Source organism: Peromyscus leucopus, chromosome 13 (assembly GCF_004664715.2).
Source record: "Peromyscus leucopus breed LL Stock chromosome 13, UCI_PerLeu_2.1, whole genome shotgun sequence".
Taxonomy (NCBI): domain Eukaryota; kingdom Metazoa; phylum Chordata; class Mammalia; order Rodentia; family Cricetidae; genus Peromyscus; species Peromyscus leucopus.
The window spans coordinates 55,409,104-55,421,528 of NC_051074.1; the positions used below are offsets into that span (position 1 = coordinate 55,409,104).

Sequence of the window (12,425 nt, forward strand, 5' to 3'; positions counted from 1 at the left end):
TTATTTATATAATAAAAATATAGTAACAAGCTATACACTTCCTACAAAGATACGTCCATTGAAAAGCAAAGACCATATTCAAAAGCTGTTTCTATTGCTGCTCTTACCAACATGGAGTTTCCTGGGGGGTTGTTAATGGAGGACTTGACAGGGTACCTTATCCCAGCTACTCAGAAGCACCTTGAGTTCTTGAGTTCTAGGCCAGCCTGTGCTAGGTAGAGAGACTGCTTTGCAAGAGAGAGAGGGAGAGAAAAGAGAGGGAGAGGGAGGGAGGGAGAGGGAGAGGGAGAGAGAGAGAGAGAGAGAGAGAGAGAGAGAGAGAGAGAGAGAGAGAGAGAGAGAGAGAGAGAGATATGATTTGGACATTGTTCATGTCTTGTTTGACCTGAAACTGTAAAAGTTAAACTCTTTCCTGCCAGTTTGACCTCTCATTAAGACTTTTGGCTCTCGCCTGCTTTGCGTTATGTTGACCACGGGGTGAGTTTTTCTATGCAGTTAAGGGCTCAAGACCAAAATTTTGAAACCTGATCAACAGCCACCGTCCTGTTTATGATCTTTCACCACAAATTGTCTCTGAGGCTGTGTCTTATTAATCATGCCTTGAAGAGCAGAAGCCCTTCACTGTAGCTTTGTGCAGAGGAAGGCTTTCCTCCCTTCATCTAACCCTCCTGGAAGACAGTGTGGCAATCATCTCTCCTGTGGATGGGGGCATTATGCGGCTGTTTACCCCATCATTCAAGTCAGTGGGTGGTATTCTAGTGCTGCATTCCACCCTCCTGGTGGTTGAGGAGTTCAGAGCTGGGGGAGAGGTCCTCTAAAGAAGCCAGAGCTACCTCTCAGATGAGATTCTGAAATCACATGAAAGGGTTCCCATCCTAGCAACCCTCAAAAAATACATAGAAACACATCTGTCCCTTATTTTTTCAGCTTGCTTTATGGTGAGTCACTAAAGTTCTTAAAACCATACAATTACACATGCTAACAGCGGGGTTAGGTGGGGGTGGGGAGCAGATAATAAACCTGGCAGGGATAATTCAACCAAACCATGTGTATCTGTGGTTTATATCAATGAGGGAGACTTAAGAATTCTTCTAAGATATGTATGCATACATATATGCACACACACGTACACAAAGACCTCAGATAAAAATGCTATAAAACTGTGCATGTACACACTCAAACACATGAACACACACACACACACACACACACACACACACACACACAACCTACTGTCTCCAGTATGTTCAAAGGTGAATGTAAATGGCATTTTATTGAAGAAATATAGAATGATTATAGACAGAATGAATGGAATTCACTCTTATGCTTATCATACTCTCATTATTTGATAAAGAAACATTTCCTTCTGTGAGAATTAAAATAAAAGAAATTTAAATGTTTAAGAACCATACTGATGGCATCTCGAGCATTGATTTCTTGAAGAAAATGAATAGGCCAACTTGCTATGTACACATGATTTCTCATGACACTGTTTTATTTGCTAAACTCCCACTATATATTATATAAATTTTAATATATACAAGGATATGCACATTATACACACACACACACATTTGTAATTTGTTCTGAAGCCAAGTTTTGAGAAAATATCTAGAGATTAAAACACGATGGAAGATTATCTACACCCTGTGAACAAGTGGAGACATAGAACTAAATATAGATACACTATCTCTTGGGAGAAGAAATCCACACAGCATTTGATCCCAGAGTGCTCTTTCAAGGTATTCAACTTTTCAGATGTTAATAGAAGAGATTTAGAGGTACACAGGAGATCCCAATTACCCAAGGTTGCCTATCTGAGACTCTTAGACTTTAACATTTATTCTTGTGTGTATTCATATGCATTTGTGTGCATATGTGTGTGAGGGTGCATGTTGTGCACATGTGTGTGTGTGTGTGGAGGTCAGAGGACAACCTCAGTCATCCTTAATCAGACATCATCCATTTTACTTTTGAGACAGGGCCTCTTACCGGTCTAGAACTTGGTAACTACTTTTGAGACTGGTCTAGAACTTGGTCTTACTGGTCTGGAACTTGGTAACCCGGCTAGGCTGGCTTACCAGTGAGTCCCATAGGTCTACTGCCTTCATATCCTCAAGCACTTGGGTTACAAATGTGTTCCATCATGTCTGACTTTAAATTTTTTTGTTTTATTTGCCTTTTCTTATATACATGCAATTGTGCGTGTGTGCATGTGTGTGTATGTGGTATGTCTCTGTGTGCATGTGTGTGTGCGTATGTGTGTGTGGTGTGTCTCTGTGTGCATGTGTGTGTGTGATCTGTCTCTGTGTGTGGGATGTCTCTGTGTGCATGTGTGTGCCTGCTGTTGTTAGATGAGGGTGTTAGATGCCCTGAAACTGGAGTTACAGGTGATGGTGACATGTTTGATGTAGGTGCTGGTCTTCTTAAAGAGCAAGGAACGCTCTTAACCACTGAGTCATCTCCCAGCATCACTGGCCTCCTATTGAAATGTGACTTCTGTGGCTCAGACTCAGGCTGTCATGCTTGAAAAACAAGTGCTTTACAACTGAACACTTCCCCAGCCCCTAATGTTTATCCTTACAAAATAGTTCTCTCAGGATTTTTGTTTAATTCATCAGTCACTATGGGATAAGAAATCTAAATCTAGATTTTTCAATGACTAATTGTTTTGCATTTAAAATTTTAAATTAAAAAAAAAATATTTAAAAATTTACATTTATTTAAATTTTGTATATTTAAAATTATATATTTAAAAACAGATGACAAAAATCTAAAATGCTTAGATCTTTTTTCATGTCATGTAGCTGATGTTGCCTCTCTCTAAATCCTATCACATTCTCCTCATCTTTATCTCATTTCTTCATTCTTGTTGTATGTAATAAAATAGTATATTAAGTTAATTTTTTTTAACCTGGATCTTTTTTGGGTCCCAGACCCACAAGAGATTATACATTTGTATATGTGTTTATTATGCATATACATGCAAGATATACATATGTACACACACTATACATCATTTTAATAGTCTTAGGAGATTATTATGTCCTGAAGTTGTTTATCTACATCCATTATTGATATGTACCACTGTAACTTTTATGCATTAAATGCATGCAATTACATAATACATTGATCCTAGAGTATTTTAAGGCACATTTTTGCCCCCAAATATGATTAAGATCTTAGTTTAGTGTCATCTTTAAATTCAGAATGCTTTTATTCCTTTCCTCAAGAGGAGAGAGAGAGAGAGACAGAGACAGAGACAGAGACAGAGAGACAGAGAGAGGAAAAGAGGGAAAGAGGAGAAGGTGGGTAGGATAGAATGATCGGAGAAAAGATATTTTACTTGAATTTGAATTCAGGACACGTTAAATATGAATCCACCCTAGAGCATTGTATCCTAAACATATTTTATACACATTTCCTAGTTTCAATAAGTCCTCCATGTGGTATACACTCAATTGACACCTTTCCTTTGGCATTATGCTTTCAATGCTTGTAATTAAGATTAAAGGTTAATTAAAATGTTACAAACATTCTGAGTTCATGACAACCTGGTCCAAGTGGACGACCTTAGTCAGGCTCCACCTCTGGCCTATTCCACTCACCGTTTTGAGAGACTGTGAGAGGTCCAATAGTACTGAGACACCGACATCCACCCTCAGTCTCTTTGCTAAAATCAACCATATGGCTGAATCTAGTGGGATGGGGAAAAGCCTCATGGGAACAAAGTCAGTGTTTTCTGAAGCACAAAACAGCTTACCACGGAGTGGACTCCAGGGTTTTAGCATAGTTTGAGAGTTCCATATTTTACTTACTGAGACTAATATTAGGATCCCAACTTCTCACAGATGGCTATCTTTGTTTACATTTAAAAAGCTATTTGAATTCTTAGATTTAGCAGATTAATTACTATGACTATGTAAAAGTCACCATGTGTAGTCATTTTACACACTGAGCCTTCAGTACGTTGGTGTTTTCATGGGTGAAGAGTTCAGCAGAGCTTAGCTTTTAGTCAGGCGCACAGAGGCTGGGGTAAACTTGCCATTCTAACTGTGACCTTTTCAGGTGAGCCAGGCAGGACACAGGAAAAAATTCATCCACACATGGGCCCACCTCCAAATTCACATGTCCACAGAATTCAGTCCCGTGTGCTTATACAACTGAGGACTCTGCTGTCTTGCAGATTTGGTTATTCTCAGCCCCTAAGACCATGAGACCATTAAAGTTTATTGCCATGTAGACTGGGCACGGGTCCCTCACAACAGACATGTCCTTCCTCAAATGCAATTGAATATTCCCACTCAGTCTTAGATGATGGAACAGAATGTCAATGGTTCTTTGTCACCTTTTGTTAAACCCAAAGTTAAACCTGTAAGCCCCACCTGCCCAAAGACTGGGTAACTTCCTGGAATTCTGGGAATTGTAGTTCTTAGAAAATAACAACAAAGCCTCATGGGAAAATATGGTGGCCTATGGGTTTTGCCCATATAAGCCCCGCCAAGAAGTGTCTTGGGGTCACTTATCTGGAAAGTTTCCAGATGATGGTCCTGACCAAATTCCTTCTTGGTCAGTATTTAATATTTTAGTAAAAGCTTGCTTAAATTCGGCCAAAATGGTGGAACTGGTTTTTCTGGCCAATTTCAGCATTGCCACTTTTCCACATAGTCTAAGGGAGTGACAATGAATACCTCTGCCAAACAGGGAGCTAGAAGCAAAGAGAGGGTCATGGAGCATCATCTTCCATTTTGGCCAATGAAAGAGCAGAACCTTGCAACCAAAAGGATCCCATCTACCTTCAGAATTTCTGCCTTCTTTGTGAGTAGCCCTCACTCAAAATGTGGAAAGTTGTAGGAGATCGATCAGTCAGTGATGGCCAGTTTAAACCTTCCAATGACTGACTCCCATTCTCAGAGATGCTGGGGAAATCTTAATCTGAACTCCTTAAATGTCATCAATGGTACCATGGGTGTAGAAGTGAGTAGTTTCTTGAAAAAAGAAAAGAAAAGGGGGGAACAAACCCAACAGTAACACCTAGGTTTAAAATCATGCCCAGCTCATGTTTGACAACCCTTCTGATAGCCCAAATACTATAAATTTAGTCAACGATAACAGAACAGATGGAAAAACATATGGCTTGTAGGTAGTGTGTGGTGGTTGGTATTTGCGATACATTAGGGGAATTTATTTTATTTTGTCTCTTTCCTTGTGTAACTTTGTGATATTTTATCAAGTGGATTTTATATGCCTTTTGACTTATTTCTATAGTAGTATTAAACTCTTTGTGACTCAATCACACCATTTTAGAGAGTTGGTTTTATAACCACTTCAGAGCATGTATTTAAATACCTAGGCAAAACCTTCCTTCAGGAAAAGATTCCTTAGTTGTTGACAATTTGTGGGCAGAGATTATACATGTAAAAAAGGTGAACATTTATGGAGACTAATTCAAGTAACCTTTATTAAAGATGGTCCTTTTAACTGAGATTTCGATTACAATATATGTCTAAAAGTGTACCCAAACCCCGTAGGTCTAGACTTAATATTGATCTTTGCAATTTCACATTTTTGAAAGAAAATTTGGTTTAAAAAAATCAGATGTGCTTAAAATACTGTTTTCATCCTGTTAGGGAAATCTAATGTGCAGGAAAAAAAAAGACATAAACACATTTGTTTATATATGACCTTCAGCTTGATTTGGTTTTAGGCTAGACAGTGGCCTCCAGAACCTTGTATCACTTTGAAGTTTATCTGAATTGAATGCAACTTCCTGATGCTTGCCTGTTAGCAATTTCGGAGCTTTTTTTAAAGCTAAGTGTTTACTTTTTAAAGTTTTTTTTTTTTAACACAAAGGACACGATGAAAAAAGATATTTCTCCTAAGAGGGAATAGGGATAAAGATACACTTTGCAATGAAACATACTTTAAATAAGTATTGTGAGAAACTCTGTAGCCGCTGGTTGTTTAACAGTATGCCCGTATTGAGGTCACTTAATCTTGAATTCTTGGTAAATTTTCTTCTGTCAGACTCTTTAGTTTCTCCATGTGACATTTTCCCCTTTGCCTTTTCTCTGACATCACTGTACAGATCTTGTATTTCTGGTTACCTTTGGGAATGAAACACTTTCTTTGGATTTTACACACGTTACTTCTCCCTTGATGAATCTTATTAGTTCTCTTGGTTACCTATAGTTTGAGCTTGCGTTCACATATACAAAATCCACTAAACTGAGCAAGAAGAAAAGAGGTCATATTAAATTGATTCCCCTATAAACACCCGTATAACACGCTTTTCTGGCTCCCTCTCACTAATGAACAAAGAGTAGATATTACAACTAGGCAAATTTTACACTTCCAATTAAGATACATTCAGGTTTAACTAATGTATTTAGTAATGTATTTACTTTGAATTATTATAAAAGGTCCAATCAAACAAACATGCTTTACACTTTTTTTTTAAAAATAGATTTTTGGAGCAGTTTCACACCCTTAATGCAGTGCACAGAGAGGTGCAGACATCTCTCCTGTACTTCTGTCTCTATGCACATAACCTCGCCATCACTATCCTTCACTGGAGCTCTGCATTTCTAACAGTTGATAAAAATACGTGGCTAATGATTACCACCTAAGGATGGTCTCCACTAGGTACTCCTTTGGGTTTGTACATCTACTTGCTTTAGAGAGATGTATAACGCTATTTATCCACCACTGCGGTATCATCCAGGATGTTTTCACCAATCCTACACAGCCTCTGCGCATTCCCCCACTTCTCAGCAGCCCTCATCTTTTTTTTTTTTTTTTTTTTTTTTTTTTTTTTTTTTTTTTTGTCAACACCATCTCCACATTTGACATTTTCAAAAATGTTCAGAATGCCAGATCCACTCACTCACTTAGGGACATCTTGGTTGCTTTCAAGTTTCGGCAATTTTGAGTAAAGCTATCAAAAACATCCGTGAGCAAGTTTTTGTGTGGACCTAAGTTTTCAACTCCTTGGGATTTTTAGCTCCATACAATAAGAGTACATTTAGTGTTGTTGTAAGAAGCCACCAAACTATCTTGCAAAGTGACTATAATATTTTGAATTCTCACTAGCGGCGGGTGAGAGTTCCAGCTATTCCAGAGCCATCATAGTTAATGGGAAGATGCAAAGGCCACTCCTGCATCCCATTAACCTCCTTATCATCACTGGCCTCTAAGAAAGCTACATGATGCACAATCAGCACTATTTCTACTTGGCTAAGTCATGTGTATTTTTAATAAACTAATCCTATCACAAAAAACGTCAAGTCAGTTGGCAATCTCTGATTGCTTGTACACTCAGTGACTGCCCACAGCTCTTCCCATTTCTCTGTGTCACAGCAAACCTGGCATCACTGACCTCACCTCAGCTCCCAGTCCAGGCAAAAGGCCAGCCTGTTTCGTTAAGTTGTCCCATAGTTTTCCTAGTCTCGTGTTTACTCCTTGTGTTTCAGAGATGTATATGTAGCTCCCATCTAATTCCCTTCCCTTCCACTATAACCCATTCTTCCTACTCAGGGAAGATGAGTAGGTTAATTAATAACTGCCTGATGAGGTGGAGTCCTCTTAACAGTTTATAAAAATTAGGGTAAGGCCACTGTCTATAACCTTCTTAATTTATTTGTGAAATAGTCTTCTTACAAGCTGTCTTCTAAATGGGCCCAGTAAGTGATGACTAGTTACTGCTTGACAGATGTCTAAAGTGGTCCTCATGCAGCCTTCTTGGCAAAATGACTGATGTGACCAATTTGTAAACCTGTCCTCACTACAAGTTGTTCTTGAGGCAACGATGGTCCCATTTCATGTCTTTCTCCATTCCGCTATGGCTGTCAGCACGGGGTCCCTTGTCAGACGAGGTAGGCATCTGTCACCCCGTTGACTCTATGCCCTGCTGTTGTGTGTGCTCTTCATAGAAACCAACAGCAACTACGGACGGAGCCCTGTGTTCGGTGATGAGCCTGCTTGCAGCCCACCTTTCCTTCTTGGTGCTGATGCCGTGAATTTGGTATGCAATTGGGTTCATCTACTTCAGATCGATTGTGATTTTAGAGATTGCCTTTGTAATTTACTTGTCATAAACATAAACGCATTTTTTTTGTGATTTCAAAGCCATAACTCTGAAAGGGAAGACAGGGAGAGGGAAACCATGATAAATATATTGTATGTTTTTTAAAATGTACATTAATCAGAGTCTCACTTTCACCCCATCTGCCATACTCTGTAACCCAGGGTTATCATTTTCATTCATTTGGGCTTATATTACTAGTGTTTTTCTTATTTTTGCAAATATAATTAAATGTATGTATTTGTACAGCTATTTATCACTATACATATACATATATAAAATATTTAAGAATGCAAGGCTATCAAGGCCGGAGAAAACATTATATCTAAAAATGTAAGTCTGTCAGGGCTGGCGAATGGCTCAGCGCTTCAGAGTTCTGGTTGCACAGGGAGAGAAGATGGCTAACAACTGAACTGTCATTTATATCCACTGGAGAGGGAAAATTGGTGTCCTCCAATGGAGTGAGAATGGATATATCAAGCACTGCAGGGCAGGCCTCATGCTCAGGAATAGTTGGCCAATGTATAATGGACTGCACAGTTTTTTTTTTTTTTTTCCCGTGCTTTAATAGTTTGGTGGTTTGTTTTGTTTTTTCTTTTTGGGTGGTGGTTTATTTTGTTTTCTTGGCTTTGGGTTTTTTCATTATTGTTGCTGTTGTTGTACTGGGGTTTTGTTTGGTTTTTGAAAATGAACTGAAAGTTGGGTGGGTAGGGAGGAAAGGGATCTGGAAAGACTTGGGGGAGGGGAAGAGTATGATCAAAATATATTTAAATTTAAAAATTGTTTTAAATAATAAAAGTTATAATAAAAAAGAAGGAAAAAAAGAAAGTGTCTTTAGGAACGAGATTTTTAAGTCTTCTTCAGTAAGTAAGGGGCCAGCTAATCTTTTGCTTTACAGAGAACATTTCTGCATGGGACAGGAATGCTTTTGGCATAATGCCATTCCATGATCGGCAGGAGCCCCAAAAGCCATCCTATGATGTCATAGCTGTCAGACTGACCACCTTTATGATGTCATCGCTTCCTCTCATCCGTGTAGGAATACTGAAGCTCCAAGGAAAGCGGCAGAGCCCAAAGCCGTTTGGATGTGAAGACTTTGTAGGTGAAGTCAAGTGTGCAGGAGATGGCAGAGGCATCTTCAGAGACTCTGGATGTTTCCCCTCATGAGGTGTCAACTGATTCAGAGACCTCCTCCAGCCACCCTTTGTGTGATGACGACACAGGCCAGAGGGACTCGGACTTATGGGCTATTATAGAGGAAAGTGCATTTCAGGTTCTGGCTCAGCGCTTCTTGATAAAGAGGCCGCCTCACACCCTCTGTGCCTCAGAGCCAGATGAAGACAGTAATTTATTCTCCATGACCTTTCCCAGAAAGCTTTGGAAGATAGTGGGAAGTGACAAATTTAAGTCTATTTGGTGGGATGAAGCTGGGACTTACATAGTGATCAACGAAGAACTCTTTAAGAAGGAAGTGTTGGAAAGAAAGGCCCCCTTCAGAATATTTGAAACGGATAGCATGAAAAGTTTGGTTCGACAGCTGAATCTGTATGGATTTAGGAAAATGAGACAAAATTTCCAGAGATCTGCTTCTCTCCCTGACTTCCTGGCTGAAGAAAAAGGAGTCTCTGCCTCATGCAAGTTACAGTTCTATCAGAATCCAAACTTTCTGCGTGACTGCCCCCACCTCATGGAAAGAATGAAAAGGAGAATCGGGATAAAGACTGCTTCTCGTGGGGCTGCTCCAGCACTTCCAGATTTTAAGAATAAACGCTTCAGTCCAGACTTGGACAACATGGATGACCACAGTCTGGGTGTAGCTGTCCAAACCAGCGAAAGGAAACTATTGTCTGGCCCTAGCATTTCAAATGTGTATCTGAGACAGAAGCCTTCTACTGCCCAAGGAGGTTCTGATACAATGGATGGGATCAGAAGGGACTTTTCTCTTGCAACATCAAGCTCCTTTAGAACACCTGAAGAAATTCTAACACGTCGCCCTGCTCCCTTAAATGAGGTGTCCCCTCTCCATGTGGACCCACAGAGAATCTACACCCAGGCAAATGACAACACTATGAATTTCATTATAACCTCTATTGCTCAGAACCACAGGGATGTGTCTCATTTGTGGAACAGTTGTATTGAAATGCAGACAGAACCTTCTCCTTTTCGACCCGGGTATCCTCATTTTTCATCCGGTTCATCTACTTACTCTGACTCAAAACCAATCGGTGAACCCAAGTTACCAATATACAAGGAAAGGGTAGCATCCGCTACCTTGGCATCCACATCGAACCATCATCCATCATCATGATACTGTCAGCTTTCTCATTACCAACACTCTGCTTGGTTGTTTATGAAAACATTCAGCATAGCAGAGATTAGAATTCAAGTTGACAGTCACTTGGAGTGCACCTGACATCATCAAAATAGAACAATAAAATTCTATGTGCACCTTAAAAAAAAAAAAAAACAAGGAGTACTGGCTGGTCTTCTAGAGCTCCGGAGTTTGATTCTCAGCATCCACATGGCAGCTAGAAACTCTTTGTAACTCAGTTCCAGGTTACCCAGTACCCTCTACTGGCCTCCATGGTCAGTACATGCATGTGATGTGTAGACATACATGCAGGCAAAACATATTCACTCACATAAAATGAAATACTTAAAGAATGTGTGTGTGTGTGTGTGTGTGTGTGTGTGTGTGTGTGTGTACAAGTAAATGTTGGAAACTGTGCAAATATATCTGTATATATATGTAGACTATACACATATATAAACACACAAACATATAATGCATATTATGTGATATATTTACATATGCACACATAGACACACAGAAATACGTTTTTAGATCTTGATTCTTTCCACTTTGCAAAATGCCAGAACATTACCCATCTTAGCATATAGTCTCTTTCATTTTTCTTTTATAAATGCACAGATGTAGTTCAGTTGGCTTTGGTCAGTGGGCCTAAAGGCAATTTTTAATATTTTTCTGTTGTAGAGAGTACTGCAGTAAATGCACTTGTAGTCTTGACTTTTTTCTTTTGCCTTTGAGTGATTTAAAGTCTTAAACTTTGGGGTTCTATTTCCTGAATATTCTCCCTTTTCTGGGGAGGAAGAATAATCACATTCGTTTCATGAAGAACTTGAGACTATCATATTTAGTCTAAATTTACATCTCAACTTTTAGGTGGTCTCCATTTATAACATTTCCTTATATTAAAATCATATAGGGTGGGGTCATACATAACGTGTGGCCTTTCTATAGTCCACAAACTTGGAGTATTGTATAGTGTATTTGTGGTTCATTATGCTCACTCTTATCTGTAATCTTCTCCTAATCATCCGTCTTTATGAGTCAAAGTGGACGTTGCCAAGCATTCTCTTGAATATTAATTGAGAAAATACTGAGGCAATGTCTCTGTATCCAGTGCTGTACAGGGCGTAAAGCTGTGAGTGCTGTCTCCCGTGGTGTTCTGCTGTATGTGGGGTTAGTCATGTTCCCTAGGCTAAGGTGCTTTGCGATTTTGGAAATCAGGATTTTTATCTGAAAAAATCGGGGCCATAATTCCTCCTCCGATTGCTTCCTGGGACTCCTGGAAGAAGCAACCACAGTGATGAATGAGAAATAGCTTGCTAAAATATAAAGAGCCATAAAATCTATAGAATAGTTATTGTTATGGTTGTAGTATATGCTCTTAAGTGTTTTGCTATTATCTCCCCCAACAGACTCAGCTGTCTGAAAAGCTTGAGTGGAGTCATTGTTCCTTGGATATTTCCTCAAAGCAGCTGCTGCAGAGGAACAGGCATGGGATTTATGAGACATTTTTGTTTTACTGAGTCACATACCAAGGACCTCAAACTCAAATTTCTATGGAGGCTCCACAGAGAACATAATCAGTAAGGTCGCGGCAAAAAGTAGGAAGCAATTATAGCCAAACTAGAGACTGAGTTCCAAGCCTAAAGGTGCTCAAATTAGAGTTCACAAATATCACTGTAAAGTGAACTGGTCATGGGGAAAGGTTGCGTTCAGCAGTCTGTATGCTCACTGTGGAGATGGGATTTATACCAAGGTTCTGTTTGGGAAAGGAACCTCTTCCTCCTTCATAACCTGGACAACCTGAGTGATGTGGGTATTGACAACCACAGTCAAATCAACACTGTAATAATCACTAAAGGTAAAAACAATGGCAGAAAGAGTTGTGGTATGCTAAGCCAAACTCTATAAGGCTGTAGGTTATGTTTAGTAGTAAATGTGTGGTTATGGGACTCACACAATAAATCCTGTGTTTTCACTAGTGAAATATGGAGGAAGCTATATCCCTCTAGCCTGTCTCAGACACGCCCT

General features: G+C 39.4%; 1 protein-coding gene across 1 annotated transcript; it reads left to right on the top strand.

The window, feature by feature from the left end:
- The first annotated feature begins 9,109 nt into the window (after positions 1-9,109).
- Positions 9,110-10,542, top strand: LOC114705418 (heat shock transcription factor, Y-linked-like). The gene has a single exon (XM_028887310.2). It carries the CDS (start codon positions 9,207-9,209, stop codon positions 10,389-10,391), a length of 1,185 nt encoding a protein of 394 aa, XP_028743143.1. The 5' UTR covers positions 9,110-9,206; the 3' UTR covers positions 10,392-10,542.
- The last annotated feature ends 1,883 nt before the right edge of the window (positions 10,543-12,425 follow it).

Excerpts from the sequence above, each read along its gene's own strand:
- LOC114705418 (XM_028887310.2), top strand. The coding sequence starts at position 9,207 with ATGGCAGAGGCATCTTCAGAGACTCTGGATGTTTCCCCTCATGAGGTG.